This window comes from Oncorhynchus nerka, unplaced genomic scaffold (genome assembly GCF_034236695.1).
Source record: "Oncorhynchus nerka isolate Pitt River unplaced genomic scaffold, Oner_Uvic_2.0 unplaced_scaffold_3996, whole genome shotgun sequence".
Taxonomy (NCBI): domain Eukaryota; kingdom Metazoa; phylum Chordata; class Actinopteri; order Salmoniformes; family Salmonidae; genus Oncorhynchus; species Oncorhynchus nerka.
In genome coordinates, this window is record NW_027037302.1 from 4,163 (window position 1) to 15,933 (window position 11,771).

Below are 11,771 nucleotides of genomic sequence, written 5' to 3' on the forward strand. Positions count from 1 at the left end.
ACCCGGTCTGTGGAATGTTTTGTCCATTACCAATTTCCAGTGTAAACTCTTCAGCTTCCCTTGTCTGGCCTTTTTCATATTGATTATGGATATGAGAATGTGAACAAAACCGTAGATACTTAGATCTTTGTTTTTAAATAACAGATAAGCTATAGCATGCATCATCCATAGACGTTTATACAATTAAAGGCCAGAAGCAGGAGTTTCCTCACCAATGTAACACATTAGTCAAAGACTTAATGCTTATTGTAGTCATGATCAGTTACCTACATTTCTAAATATTCAAGTTATATTTTGAAGTTATTGTATTTATTCACTTATTTCCGGGATACGCTACCCACAATGCACCAACGTTCGACTTCATATGGAAGATCTACTCTGCTACTGAGTTTGTATTTTAGCTCCAGCTGTCTTAGCCTGCTAGCCATGCTAGCATGTCTTTACATTCCAGACCAAGTGTTGGCGGACAAAGTTTGACGTGAACAAGAAGCAGATGGGGTATGCAGCATGCTCTTCAAATACGTTGTAGCTTGTGGGAACCTGCTAGCATGTCATTACATTCCAGACCAAGTGTTGGCGAACGAAGTTTGACGTGAACAAGAAGCAGATGGGGTATGCAGCATGCTCTTCAAATCACGGTGTAGCTTGTGGGAACCCGTTAGCATGGCATTACATTCCAGAACCAGAACAATACGTTGTAGCTTGTGGGAACCCGTTAGCATGTCATTAGCATGTTAGGACCTGATGGAGGGACAATGGAGCTCTGAGTACCAGGCCATTAGGACCTGGTGGAGGGACAATAGAGCTCCTGAGTACCAGGCCATTAGGACCTGGTGGAGGGACAATAGAGCCCTGAGTACCAGGCCATTAGGACCTGGTGGAGGGACAATAGAGCCCTGAGTACCAGGCCATTAGGACCTGATGGAGGGACAATAGAGCTCCTGAGTACCAGGCCATTAGGACCTGGTGGAGGGACAATAGAGCCCTGAGTACCAGGCCATTAGGACCTGATGGAGGGACAATAGAGCCCTGAGTACCAGGCCATTAGGACCTGATGGAGGGACACTAGAGCCCTGAGTACCAGGCCATTAGGACCTGATGGAGGGACAATAGAGCCCTGAGTACCAGGCCATTAGGACCTGATGGAGGGACACTAGAGCCCTGAGTACCAGGCCATTAGGACCTGATGGAGGGACAATAGAGCCCTGAGTACCAGGCCATTAGGACCTGATGGAGGGACAATAGAGCCCTGAGTACCAGGCCATTGGGGACAATAGAGACCTGTGTTCCAGGCCATTAGGACCTGATGGAGGGACACTAGAGCCCTGAGTACCAGGCCATTAGGACCTGATGGAGGGACAATAGAGCCCTGAGTACCAGGCCATTAGGACCTGATGGAGGGACAATAGAGCCCTGAGTACCAGGCCATTAGGACCTGATGGAGGGACACTAGAGCCCTGAGTACCAGGCCATTAGGACCTGATGGAGGGACACTAGAGCCCTGAGTACCAGGCCATTAGGACCTGATTGGTGTGTAGTCAGTTGGGTTCTACCAAGGACCAGGCCGTTAGTGTCCTGATTGGTGTGTAGTCAGTTGGGTTCTACCAAGGACCAGGCCGTTAGGACCTGATTGGTGTGTAGTCAGTTGGGTTCTACAAGGACCAGGCCTTTAGTGACCTGATTGGTGCGTGGTCAGTTGGGTTCTATCAAGGACCAGGCCGTTAGGACCTGATTGGTGTGTAGTCAGTTGGGTTCTACCAAGGACCAGGCCGTTAGGACCTGATTGGTGTGTAGTCAGTTGGGTGTAACCGCCATGTCCAGAGTTAATTAAAGGAGATGGAAGTTGACTCAGCAGAATGTGACTGTGGTCTTGACTCATGACTGCCGCTGTGGCGGTAATATGGGCACCACAACCGCCCCAGACACAAATACCAGTATAGGAACGAGTCAAAAACATGATTTGGGTTTAACAGAATATGAGCTACGAAAAGGAGCATTTTTCACACGACAGTTTTTAGTTTTATAGGACAACTGACAGATCAACGTTACACTGTGCATAGAATGAAAACATGTCTTCCAATCTAGCATTTTAAAGGGACAATATACAGTTCCTATAAGCATGTTTTAACTAAAGGACTTTGTGAAGAACCTTCACAGGTTCACAGGCCTAATCTTCATGGATATAAGCTTTCACAGAGTAGAAGGTCTTCCATCCCCTCCAGTTGACTCCAATCTGTGTGTTCAATCCCCACGTATAAAGACCGTTTGGGTTTGAGAAGTAACACTCGTTGTACCAATAACCTCCGACCGCGTTGACTGCACACTTGTTGTCCTGGTCTCGGTCGAAGGTGGAGAACTTCATACCGCTGTGATAGGTGAGGAGTCCCCTTGGTTCAAGCAGGAAACAAAGGTCAGATGTTATGGAACCTATCAGAGCCCTGGTCAAAATCCGTCTACTATGTCACAGTGTGATCTAGGACCAGCCCCCTCCGTCATTTCTATGTAATACTATTCATTATGATCTCTAATAAACTGATCCCAGATCCAGCTCTAAGATGGTGTATCTGTACGGTCCCCCTGTCCTTTCTATGTAATACTATACACTATGATCTCTAATAAACTGATCCCAGATCAGCTCTAAGATGGTGTATCTGTACGGTCCCCCCCTGTCCTTTCTATGTAATACTATTCATTATGATCTCTAATAAACTGATCCCAGATCAGCTCTAAGATGATGTATCTGTAGGCCCCCCTGTCCTTTCTATGTAATACTATACACTATGATCTCTAATAAACTGATCCCAGATCGGCTCTAAGATGGTGTATCTGTACGGGTTTAAACTGTTCTCACCTGAACTAATGAATACAGCCCAGATGTTTCTCCAGATGTTTCTCTAAGGAAGTTCAACTGTTCTCACCTGCTCCTCCATCTTTAAAGCCAGTAACCTGGAGTTTGTAGCCATCCAGTTCAGGATCTGTGACTTTGGGAGAGATGGCGAAGGAGGAGTAGAAAGCGTAGGCTTTCTGTCCGTCAAAGTCCTCCATGTCCACCCTCAACTCGTAATTCTTTTTCAGAGTCAGGAGGTAGATGGTGTCCAGACCTGCATCGAACAGACGAGAGGGGAACCTTTTTTTAGAACTGAGATATTCAACTCTTACCTGCATCCAACAGACGAGAGGGGAACCTTTTTTTAGAACTGAGATATTCAACTCTTACCTGCATCGAACAGACGAGAGGGGAACCTTTTTTTAGAACAGAGATATTCAACTCTTACCTGCATCGAACAGACGAGAGGGGAACCTTTTTTTAGAACAGAGATATTCAACTCTTACCTGCATCGAACAGACGAGAGGGGAACCTTTTTTTAGAACAGAGATATTCAACTCTTACCCCTTACCAGGTTCACAGGCTGCTGGTTTTCTCTTCTACCTGGTAATTAATATCACCCACCTGGTGTCCCAGGTCTAAACCAGTCCCTGATGAAGAGGAACAATGTGAAAATGTAGTGGGCGCTGGCGTCGAGGTCAAGAGTTGAGTTTTTAAAAGGATCTCCATTTCTATCATGGAGAGTCATGTCTTCAGCAGCACAGAGAGTCGGTCAGCACGGAGAGTCATGTCTTCGGTCAGCACAGGAGAGTCATGTCTTCGGTCAGCACAGAGAGTCGGTCAGCAAGGAGAGTCATGTCTTCGGTCAGCACAGGAGAGTCATGTCTTCGGTCAGCACAGGAGAGTCATGTCTTCGGTCAGCACAGGAGAGTCATGTCTTCGGTCAGCACAGAGAGTCGGTCAGCAAGGAGAGTCATGTCTTCAGCAGCACAGAGAGTCATGTCTTCAGCAGCAGAGAGTCATGTCTTCAGCAGCACAGAGAGTCATGTCTTCGGTCAGCACAGGAGAGTCATGTCTTCGGTCAGCACAGGAGAGTCATGTCTTCGGTCAGCACAGGAGAGTCATGTCTTCGGTCAGCACAGGAGAGTCATGTCTTCGGTCAGCACAGGAGAGTCATGTCTTCGGTCAGCACAGGAGAGTCATGTCTTCGGTCAGCACAGGAGAGTCATGTCTTCGGTCAGCACAGGAGAGTCATGTCTTCGGTCAGCACAGGAGAGTCATGTCTTTGGTCAGCACAGGAGAGTCATGTCTTTGGTCAGCACAGGAGAGTCATGTCTTTGGTCAGCACAGGAGAGTCATGTCTTTGGTCAGCACAGGAGAGTCATGTCTTTGGTCAGCACAGGAGAGTCATGTCTTTGGTCAGCACAGGAGAGTCATGTCTTTGGTCAGCACAGGAGAGTCATGTCTTTGGTCAGCACAGGAGAGTCATGTCTTTGGTCAGCACAGGAGAGTCATGTCTTTGGTCAGCACAGGAGAGTCATGTCTTTGGTCAGCACAGAGAGTCATGTCTTTTGTCAGCACAGGAGAGTCATGTCTTTGGTCAGCACAGAGAGTCATGTCTTTGGTCAGCACAGGAGAGTCATGTCTTTCGGGTCAGCACAGGGAGAGTCATGTCTTTGGTCAGCACAGGAGAGTCATGTCTTTGGTCAGCACAGTGAGAGTCAAGTGTCTTGGTCAGCACAGGAGAGTCATGTCTTTGGTCAGCACAGGAGAGTCATGTCTTTGGTCAGCACAGGAGAGTCATGTCTTTGGTCAGCACAGGAGAGTCATGTCTTTGGTCAGCACAGGAGAGTCATGTCTTCGGTCAGCACAGGAGAGAGTCAGCACAGGAGAGTCATGTCTTCGGTCAGCACAGGAGAGTCATGTCTTCGGTCAGCACAGGAGAGTCATGTCTTCGGTCAGCACAGGAGAGTCATGTCTTCGGTCAGCACAGGAGAGTCATGTCTTCGGTCAGCACAGGAGAGTCATGTCTTCGGTCAGCACAGGAGAGTCATGTCTTCGGTCAGCACAGAGAGTCGTGTCTTGGTCAGCACAGGAGAGTCATGTCTTCGGTCAGCACAGGAGAGTCATGTCTTGGTCAGCACAGAGAGTCATGTCTTTGGTCCAGCACAGGAGAGTCATGTCTTTGGTCAGCACACAGGAGAGTCATGTCTTTGGTCAGCACAGGAGAGTCATGTCTCTTTGGTCAGCACAGGAGAGTCATGTCTTTGGTCAGCACAGAGTCATGTCTTTGGTCAGCACAGGAGAGTCATGTCTTTGGTCAGCACAGGAGAGTCATGTCTTTGGTCAGCACAGGAGAGTCATGTCTTTGGTCAGCACAGGAGAGTCATGTCTTTGGTCAGCACAGGAGAGTCATGTCTTTGGTCCAGCACAGGAGAGTCATGTCTTTGGTCCAGCCAGGAGAGTCATGTCTTTGGTCAGCACAGGAGAGTCATGTCTTTGGTCAGCACAGGAGAGTCATGTCTTTGGTCAGCACAGGAGAGTCATGTCTTTGGTCAGCACAGGAGAGTCATGTCTTTGGTCAGCACAGGAGAGTCATGTAATATATTAGTGAATATATTAGTGAATATATTATTATATATATTATGAATTATTAGTGAATATATATTATATATAGTGAATATATTAGTGAATATATTAGTGAATATATTAGTATATAGATTAGTGAATATATTATTATATAGATTAGTGAATATATTATTATATAGATTAGTGAATATATTAGTGAATATATTAGTGAATATATTAGTATATAGATTAGTGAATATATTATTATATATATTAGTGAATATATTAGTGAATATATTATTATATATATTAGTGAATATATTATTATATATATTAGTGAATATATTATTATATATATTAGTGAATATATTATTATATATATTAGTGAATATATTAGTGAATATATTATTATATATATTAGTGAATATATTAGTGAATATATTATTATATATATTAGTGAATATATTATTATATATATTAGTGAATATATTATTATATATATTAGTGAATATATTATTATTTATATTAGTGAATATATTAGTGAATATATTATTATATATTAGTGAATATATTATTATATATATTAGTGAATATATTATTATATATATTAGTGAATATATTAGTGAATATATTATTACATATATTAGTGAATATATTATTATATATATATTAGTGAATATATTATTATATATATTAGTGAATATATTAGTGAATATATTATTATATAGATTAGTGAATATATTATTATATATATTAGTGAATATATTAGTGAATATATTATATATATATATTAGTGAATATATTAGTGAATATATTATTATATATATTAGTGAATATATTATTTATATAGATTAGTGAATATATTATATATATTAGTGAATATATTATTATATATATTAGTGAATATATTAGTGAATATATTATTATATAGATTAGTGAATATATTATTATATATATTAGTGAATATATTAGTGAATATATTATTATATATATATTAGTGAATATATTATTATATATATATTAGTGAATATATTATTATATATATTAGTGAATATATTATTATATATATTAGTGAATATATTAGTGAATATATTATTATATAGATTAGTGAATATATTATTATATATATTAGTGATTATATATTAGTGAATATTATTATTATATATATATTAGTGAATATATTATTATATATATATTAGTGAATATATTATTGAATATATTAGTGAATATATTAGTTATATATTAGTGAATATATTAGTGAATATATTATTATATATTAGTGAAATATATTATTATATATTAGTGAATATATTATTATTATATATATATTAGTGAATATATTATTATATATATTAGTGAATATATTAGTGAATATATTAGTGAATATATTATTATATATATTAGTGAATATATTATTATATATATTAGTGAATATATTATTATATATATTAGTGAATATATTAGTGAATATATTATTATATATATTAGTGAATATATTAGTGAATATATTATTATATATATTAGTGAATATATTAGTGAATATATTATTACATATATTAGTGAATATATTATTATATATATATTAGTGAATATATTATTATATATATATTAGTGAATATATTATTATATATATTAGTGAATATATTATTATATATATTAGTGAATATATTAGTGAATATATTAGTGAATATATTATTATATATATATTAGTGAATATATTATTATATATATTAGTGAATATATTATTATATATATTAGTGAATATATTAGTGAATATATTATTATATATATTAGTGAATATATTATTATATATATTAGTGAATATATTATTATATATATTAGTGAATATATTAGTGAATATATTATTATATATATTTTTGTACATGTTATTTTTTAACTGCTTTGGAGTAGTGTGGGAGGTTGCTTTTCTAGACGCACTGGTTTTACACACCGACTAAAGGGGATTTGGTCCTGTTGTGATTTGGCCCTGTTGTGATTTGGCCCTGTTGTTATTGGTCCTGCCTAACTACTGACCGTCACAACAACCTCACTAACAGAGAAGTCAATTTAACAAACCAATGAATCATTTATATTATCCAGGGTTTTTCCATGGATGATCTGTCCTTGATGAGGCTTTTTGAAAGAAGTCCTTTACCCAGCCAGTACTCTCCTGCTGCGTGTCCAAAGCCGTTCTTGTACTGGTCCCATCCTCTGTAGAAGTTCACTGTTCCATCCATCCTCCTCTGAAACACCTGGAAGGAGGGGAAGAGAAGGGGAGAGGAGAAATTATAAGCATCTAGGCCATGTCGTCAAGTACTGACTCAGGAGAATTCAGTATCAACGGTTGATCAGACCTCTAATCTGGCAGAAAACAGTTGTCTTAAAATACTTCAACAAGATCAGTGTATGTCGATGTAGCATGTTTTTGTTGATGCTGACTAGTATGGTTTGTAAGGTGTTGATGCTGACTAGTATGGTCTGGAGGGGCTGAGGCAGACTCTAGTATGGTCTGGAGGGGCTGAGGCAGACTCTAGTATGGTCTGGAGGGGCTGAGGCAGACTCTAGTATGGTCTGGAGGGGCTGAGGCAGACTCTAGTATGGTCTGGAGGGGCTGAGGCAGACTCTAGTCTGGTCTGGAGGGGCTGAGGCAGACTCTAGTCTGGTCTGGAGGGGTTGAGGCCGACTCTAGTCTGGTCTGGAGGGGTTGAGGCCGACTCTAGTCTGGTCTGGAGGGGTTGAGGCCGACTCTAGTCTGGTCTGGAGGGGTTGAGGCCGACTCTAGTCTGGTCTGGAGGGTTGGGGCCGACTCTAGTCTGGTCTGGAGGGGTTGAGGCCGACTCTAGTCTGGTCTGGAGGGTTGAGGCCGACTCTAGTCCTGGTCTGGAGGGTTGAGGGCGACTCTGGTCTGGTCTGGAGGGGTTGAGGCCGACTCTAGTCTGGTCTGGAGGGGTTGGGAATGACTCTAGTCTGGTCTGGAGGGGTTGAGGCCGACTCTAGTCTGGTCTGGAGGGTTGAGGCCGACTCTAGTCTGGTCTGGAGGGGTTGAGGCCGACTCTAGTCTGGTCTGGAGGGGTTGAGGCGACTCTAGTCTGGTCTGGAGGGGTTGAGGCCGACTCTAGTCTGGTCTGGAGGGTTGAGGCCGACTCTAGTCTGGTCTGGGAGGTTGAGGCCTAGTCTGGTCTGGAGGGTTGAGGCCCCGACTCTAGTCTGGTCTGGGGGTTGAGGCCCGACTCTAGTCTGGTCTGGAGGAGGTTGAGGCCGACTCCTGGTCTGGAGGGTTGAGGCCCGACTCTAGTCTGGTCTGGGGGGTTGAGGCCGACTCTAGTCTGGTCTGGGGGTTGAGGCCGACTCTAGTCTGGTCTGGAGGGGTTGAGGCCGACTCTAGTCTGGTCTGGGGTTGAGGCCGACTCTGAGTCTGGTCTGGGGTTGAGGCCCGACTCTAGTCTGGTCTGGAGGGTTGAGGCTCTGTCTGGTCTGGAGGGGTTGAGGGCCGACTCTAGTCTGGTCTGGGGGTTGAGGGCCGACTCTCTGGTCTGGAGGGGTTGAGGCAGACTCTAGTCTGGTCTGGAGGGTTGAGGCCGACTCTAGTCTGGTCTGGAGGGGTTGAGGCCGACTCTAGTCTGGTCTGGAGGGTTGAGGCCGACTCTAGTCTGGTCTGGGGGTTGAGGCCGACTCTAGTCTGGTCTGGAGGGGTTGAGGCGACTAGTATGGTCTGGAGGGGTTGAGGCCGACTCTAGTCTGGTCTGGAGGAGGGTTGAGGCCGACTCTAGTCTGGTCTGGAGGGTTGAGGCCGACTCCTAGTCTGGTCTGGAGGGGTTGGCCGACTCTAGTCTGGTCTGGAGGGGTTGAGGCCGACTCTAGTCTGGTCTGGAGGGTTGAGGCCGACTCTAGTCTGGTCTGGAGGGTTGAGGCCGACTCTCTGGTCTGGTAGTGACTCTGGTCTGGTCTGGAGGGGTTGAGGCCGACTCTAGTCTGGTCTGGAGGGGTTGAGGCCGACTCTAGTCTGGTCTGGAGGGGTTGAGGCCGACTCTAGTCTGGTCTGGAGGGGTTGAGGCCGACTCTAGTCTGGTCTGGGAAATTTGAGGCCGACTCTAGTCTGGTCTGGGGGGGGTTGAGGCCGACTCTAGTCTGTCTGGAGGGTTGAGGCCGACTCTAGTCTGGTCTGGAGGGGTTGAGGCCCGGTCTGGAGGGGTTGAGGCCCGACTCTAGTATGGTCTGGAGGGTTGAGGCCTAGTCTGGTCTGGAGGGGTTGAGGCCCGACTCTAGTCTGGTCTGGGGGGTTGAGGCCGACTCTAAGTCTGGTCTGGAGGGGTTGAGGCCGACTCTAGTATGGTCTGGAGGGGTTGAGGCCGACTCTAGTCTGGTCTGGGGGGTTGGGGCCTCCGGTCTGGAGGGGTTGAGGCCGACTCCGTCTGGTCTGGAGGGGTTGAGGCCGACTAGTCTGGTCTGGAGGGGTTGAGGCCGACTCTAGTCTGGTCTGGAGGGTTTGAGAGCCGGTCTGGAGGGGTTGAGGCCCGACTCTAGTCTGGTCTGGAGGGGTTGAGGCCGACTCTAGTCTGGTCTGGGGGGTTGAGGCCGACTCTAGTCTGGTCTGGAGGAGTTGAGGCCGACTCTAGTCTGGTCTGGAGGGTTGAGGCCGACTCTGAGTCTGGTCTGGAGGGGTTGGGCCGACTCTAGTCTGGTCTGGAGGGTTGAGGCCGACTCTAGTCTGGTCTGGAGGGGTTGAGGCCCGACTCTTGTCTGGTCTGGGGGGTTGAGCCCGACTCTAGTCTGGTCTGGAGGGGTTGAGGCCGACTCTAGTCTGGTCTGGGGAGTTGAGGCCGACTCTAGTCTGGTCTGGAGGGGTTGGGGGCGACTAGTCTGGTCTGGAGGGGTTGAGGGCGACTCTAGTCTGGTCTGGAGGGGTTGAGGCCGACTCTAGTCTGGTCTGGGGGGTTGAGGCCGACTCTAGTCTGAGTCTGGGGGGTTGAGGCAGGCTCTAGTCTGGTCTGGGGGTTGAGGCTCTAGTCTGGTCTGGAGGGTTGAGGCCAAACTCTAGTCTGGTCTGGAGGGGTTGAGGACCTAGTCTGGTCTGGAGGGGTTGGCCCGACTCTAGTATGGTCTGGGGGGTTGAGGCCGACTCTAGTCTGGTCTGGAGGGTTGAGGCCGACTCTAGTCTGGTCTGGAGGGGTTGAGGCCGACTCTAGTCTGGTCTGGAGGTTGAGGCCGACTCTGAGTCTGGTCTGGAGGGTTGAGGGCCCGACTCTAGTCTGGTCTGGGGGGTTGAGGCCGACTCTAGTCTGGTCTGGAGGGGTTGAGCCGACTCTAGTCTGGTCTGGAGGGGTTGAGGCCGACTCTAGTCTGGTCTGGAGGGGTTGAGGCCGACTCTAGTCTGGTCTGGAGGGTTGAGACGACTCTAGTCTGGTCTGGAGCCGACTCTAGTCTGGTCTGGAGGGGTTGAGGCCGACTCTAGTCTGGTCTGGAGGGGTTGAGGCCGACTCTAGTCTGGTCTGGAGGGTTGAGGCCGACTCTAGTCTGGTCTGGAGGGGTTGAGGCCGACTCTAGTCTGGTCTGGAGGGGTTGAGGCCGACTCTAGTCTGGTCTGGAGGGGTTGAGGCCGACTCTAGTCTGGTCTGGAGGGTTGAGGCCGACTCTAGTCTGGTCTGGAGGGTTGAGGCCGACTCTAGTCTGGTCTGGAGGGGTTGAGGCCGACTCTGGTCTGGTCTGGAGGGGTTGAGGCCGACTCTAGTCTGGTCTGGAGGTTGAGGCCGACTCTAGTCTGGTCTGGGGGTTGAGGCCGACTCTAGTCTGGTCTGGAGGGGTTGAGGCCGACTCTAGTCTGGTCTGGAGGGGTTAGGGCCGACTCTAGTCTGGTCTGGAGGTTGAGGCCGACTCTGGTCTGGTCTGGAGGGTTGGGGGCCGACTCTGGTCTGGTCTGGAGGGGTTGGGGCCCGACTCTAGTCTGGTCTGGAGGGGTTGGGGGCCGACTCTAGTCTGGTCTGGAGGGGTTGAGGCCGACTCTAGTCTGGTCTGGAGGTTGAGGCCGACTCTAGTCTGGTCTGGAGGGGTTGAGGAGCCGACTCTAGTCTGGTCTGGGGGGTTGAGGCCGACTCTAGTCTGGTCTGGAGGCCAGAGGCCGACTCTAATTCTGGTCTGGAGGGGTTGAGGCCGACTCTAGTCTGGTCTGGAGGGGTTGAGGCCGACTCTAGTCCTGGTCTGGAGGGTTGGGGGCCGACTCTAGTCTGGTCTGGAGGGGTTGAGGCCGACTTCTAGTCTGGTCTGGAGGTTGAGGCCGACTCTAGTCTGGTCTGGAGGGGTTGAGGCCTGACTCTAGTCTGGTCTGGAGGGGTTGAGGCCGACTCTAGTCTGGTCTGGAGGGGTTGAGGCCGACTCTAGT

At 46.3% G+C, this 11,771-nt stretch overlaps 1 protein-coding gene across 1 annotated transcript; it reads right to left on the reverse strand.

Moving 5' to 3' along the window:
- Window positions 1-2,881: 2,881 nt before the first annotated feature.
- LOC135566617 (microfibril-associated glycoprotein 4-like) lies at window positions 2,882-7,642 on the reverse strand. Its single transcript, XM_065014292.1, has 2 exons — window positions 7,551-7,642; window positions 2,882-3,101 (listed from the first exon to the last, which is right to left on the reverse strand). Exons 1-2 carry the CDS (start codon window positions 7,630-7,632, stop codon window positions 2,905-2,907), a joined length of 279 nt encoding a protein of 92 aa, XP_064870364.1. The 5' UTR covers window positions 7,633-7,642; the 3' UTR covers window positions 2,882-2,904.
- Window positions 7,643-11,771: the final 4,129 nt, after the last annotated feature.

Bases quoted from the DNA above. Each gene is read 5' to 3' on its own strand.
- LOC135566617 (XM_065014292.1), bottom strand. From the start codon at position 7,632: ATGGATGGAACAGTGAACTTCTACAGAGGATGGGACCAGTACAAGAAC. The intron at 3,102-7,550 runs GTAAAGGACTTC...TGTTCGATGCAG, and splicing joins AGCAGGAGAGTACTGGCTGG to GTCTGGACACCATCTACCTC.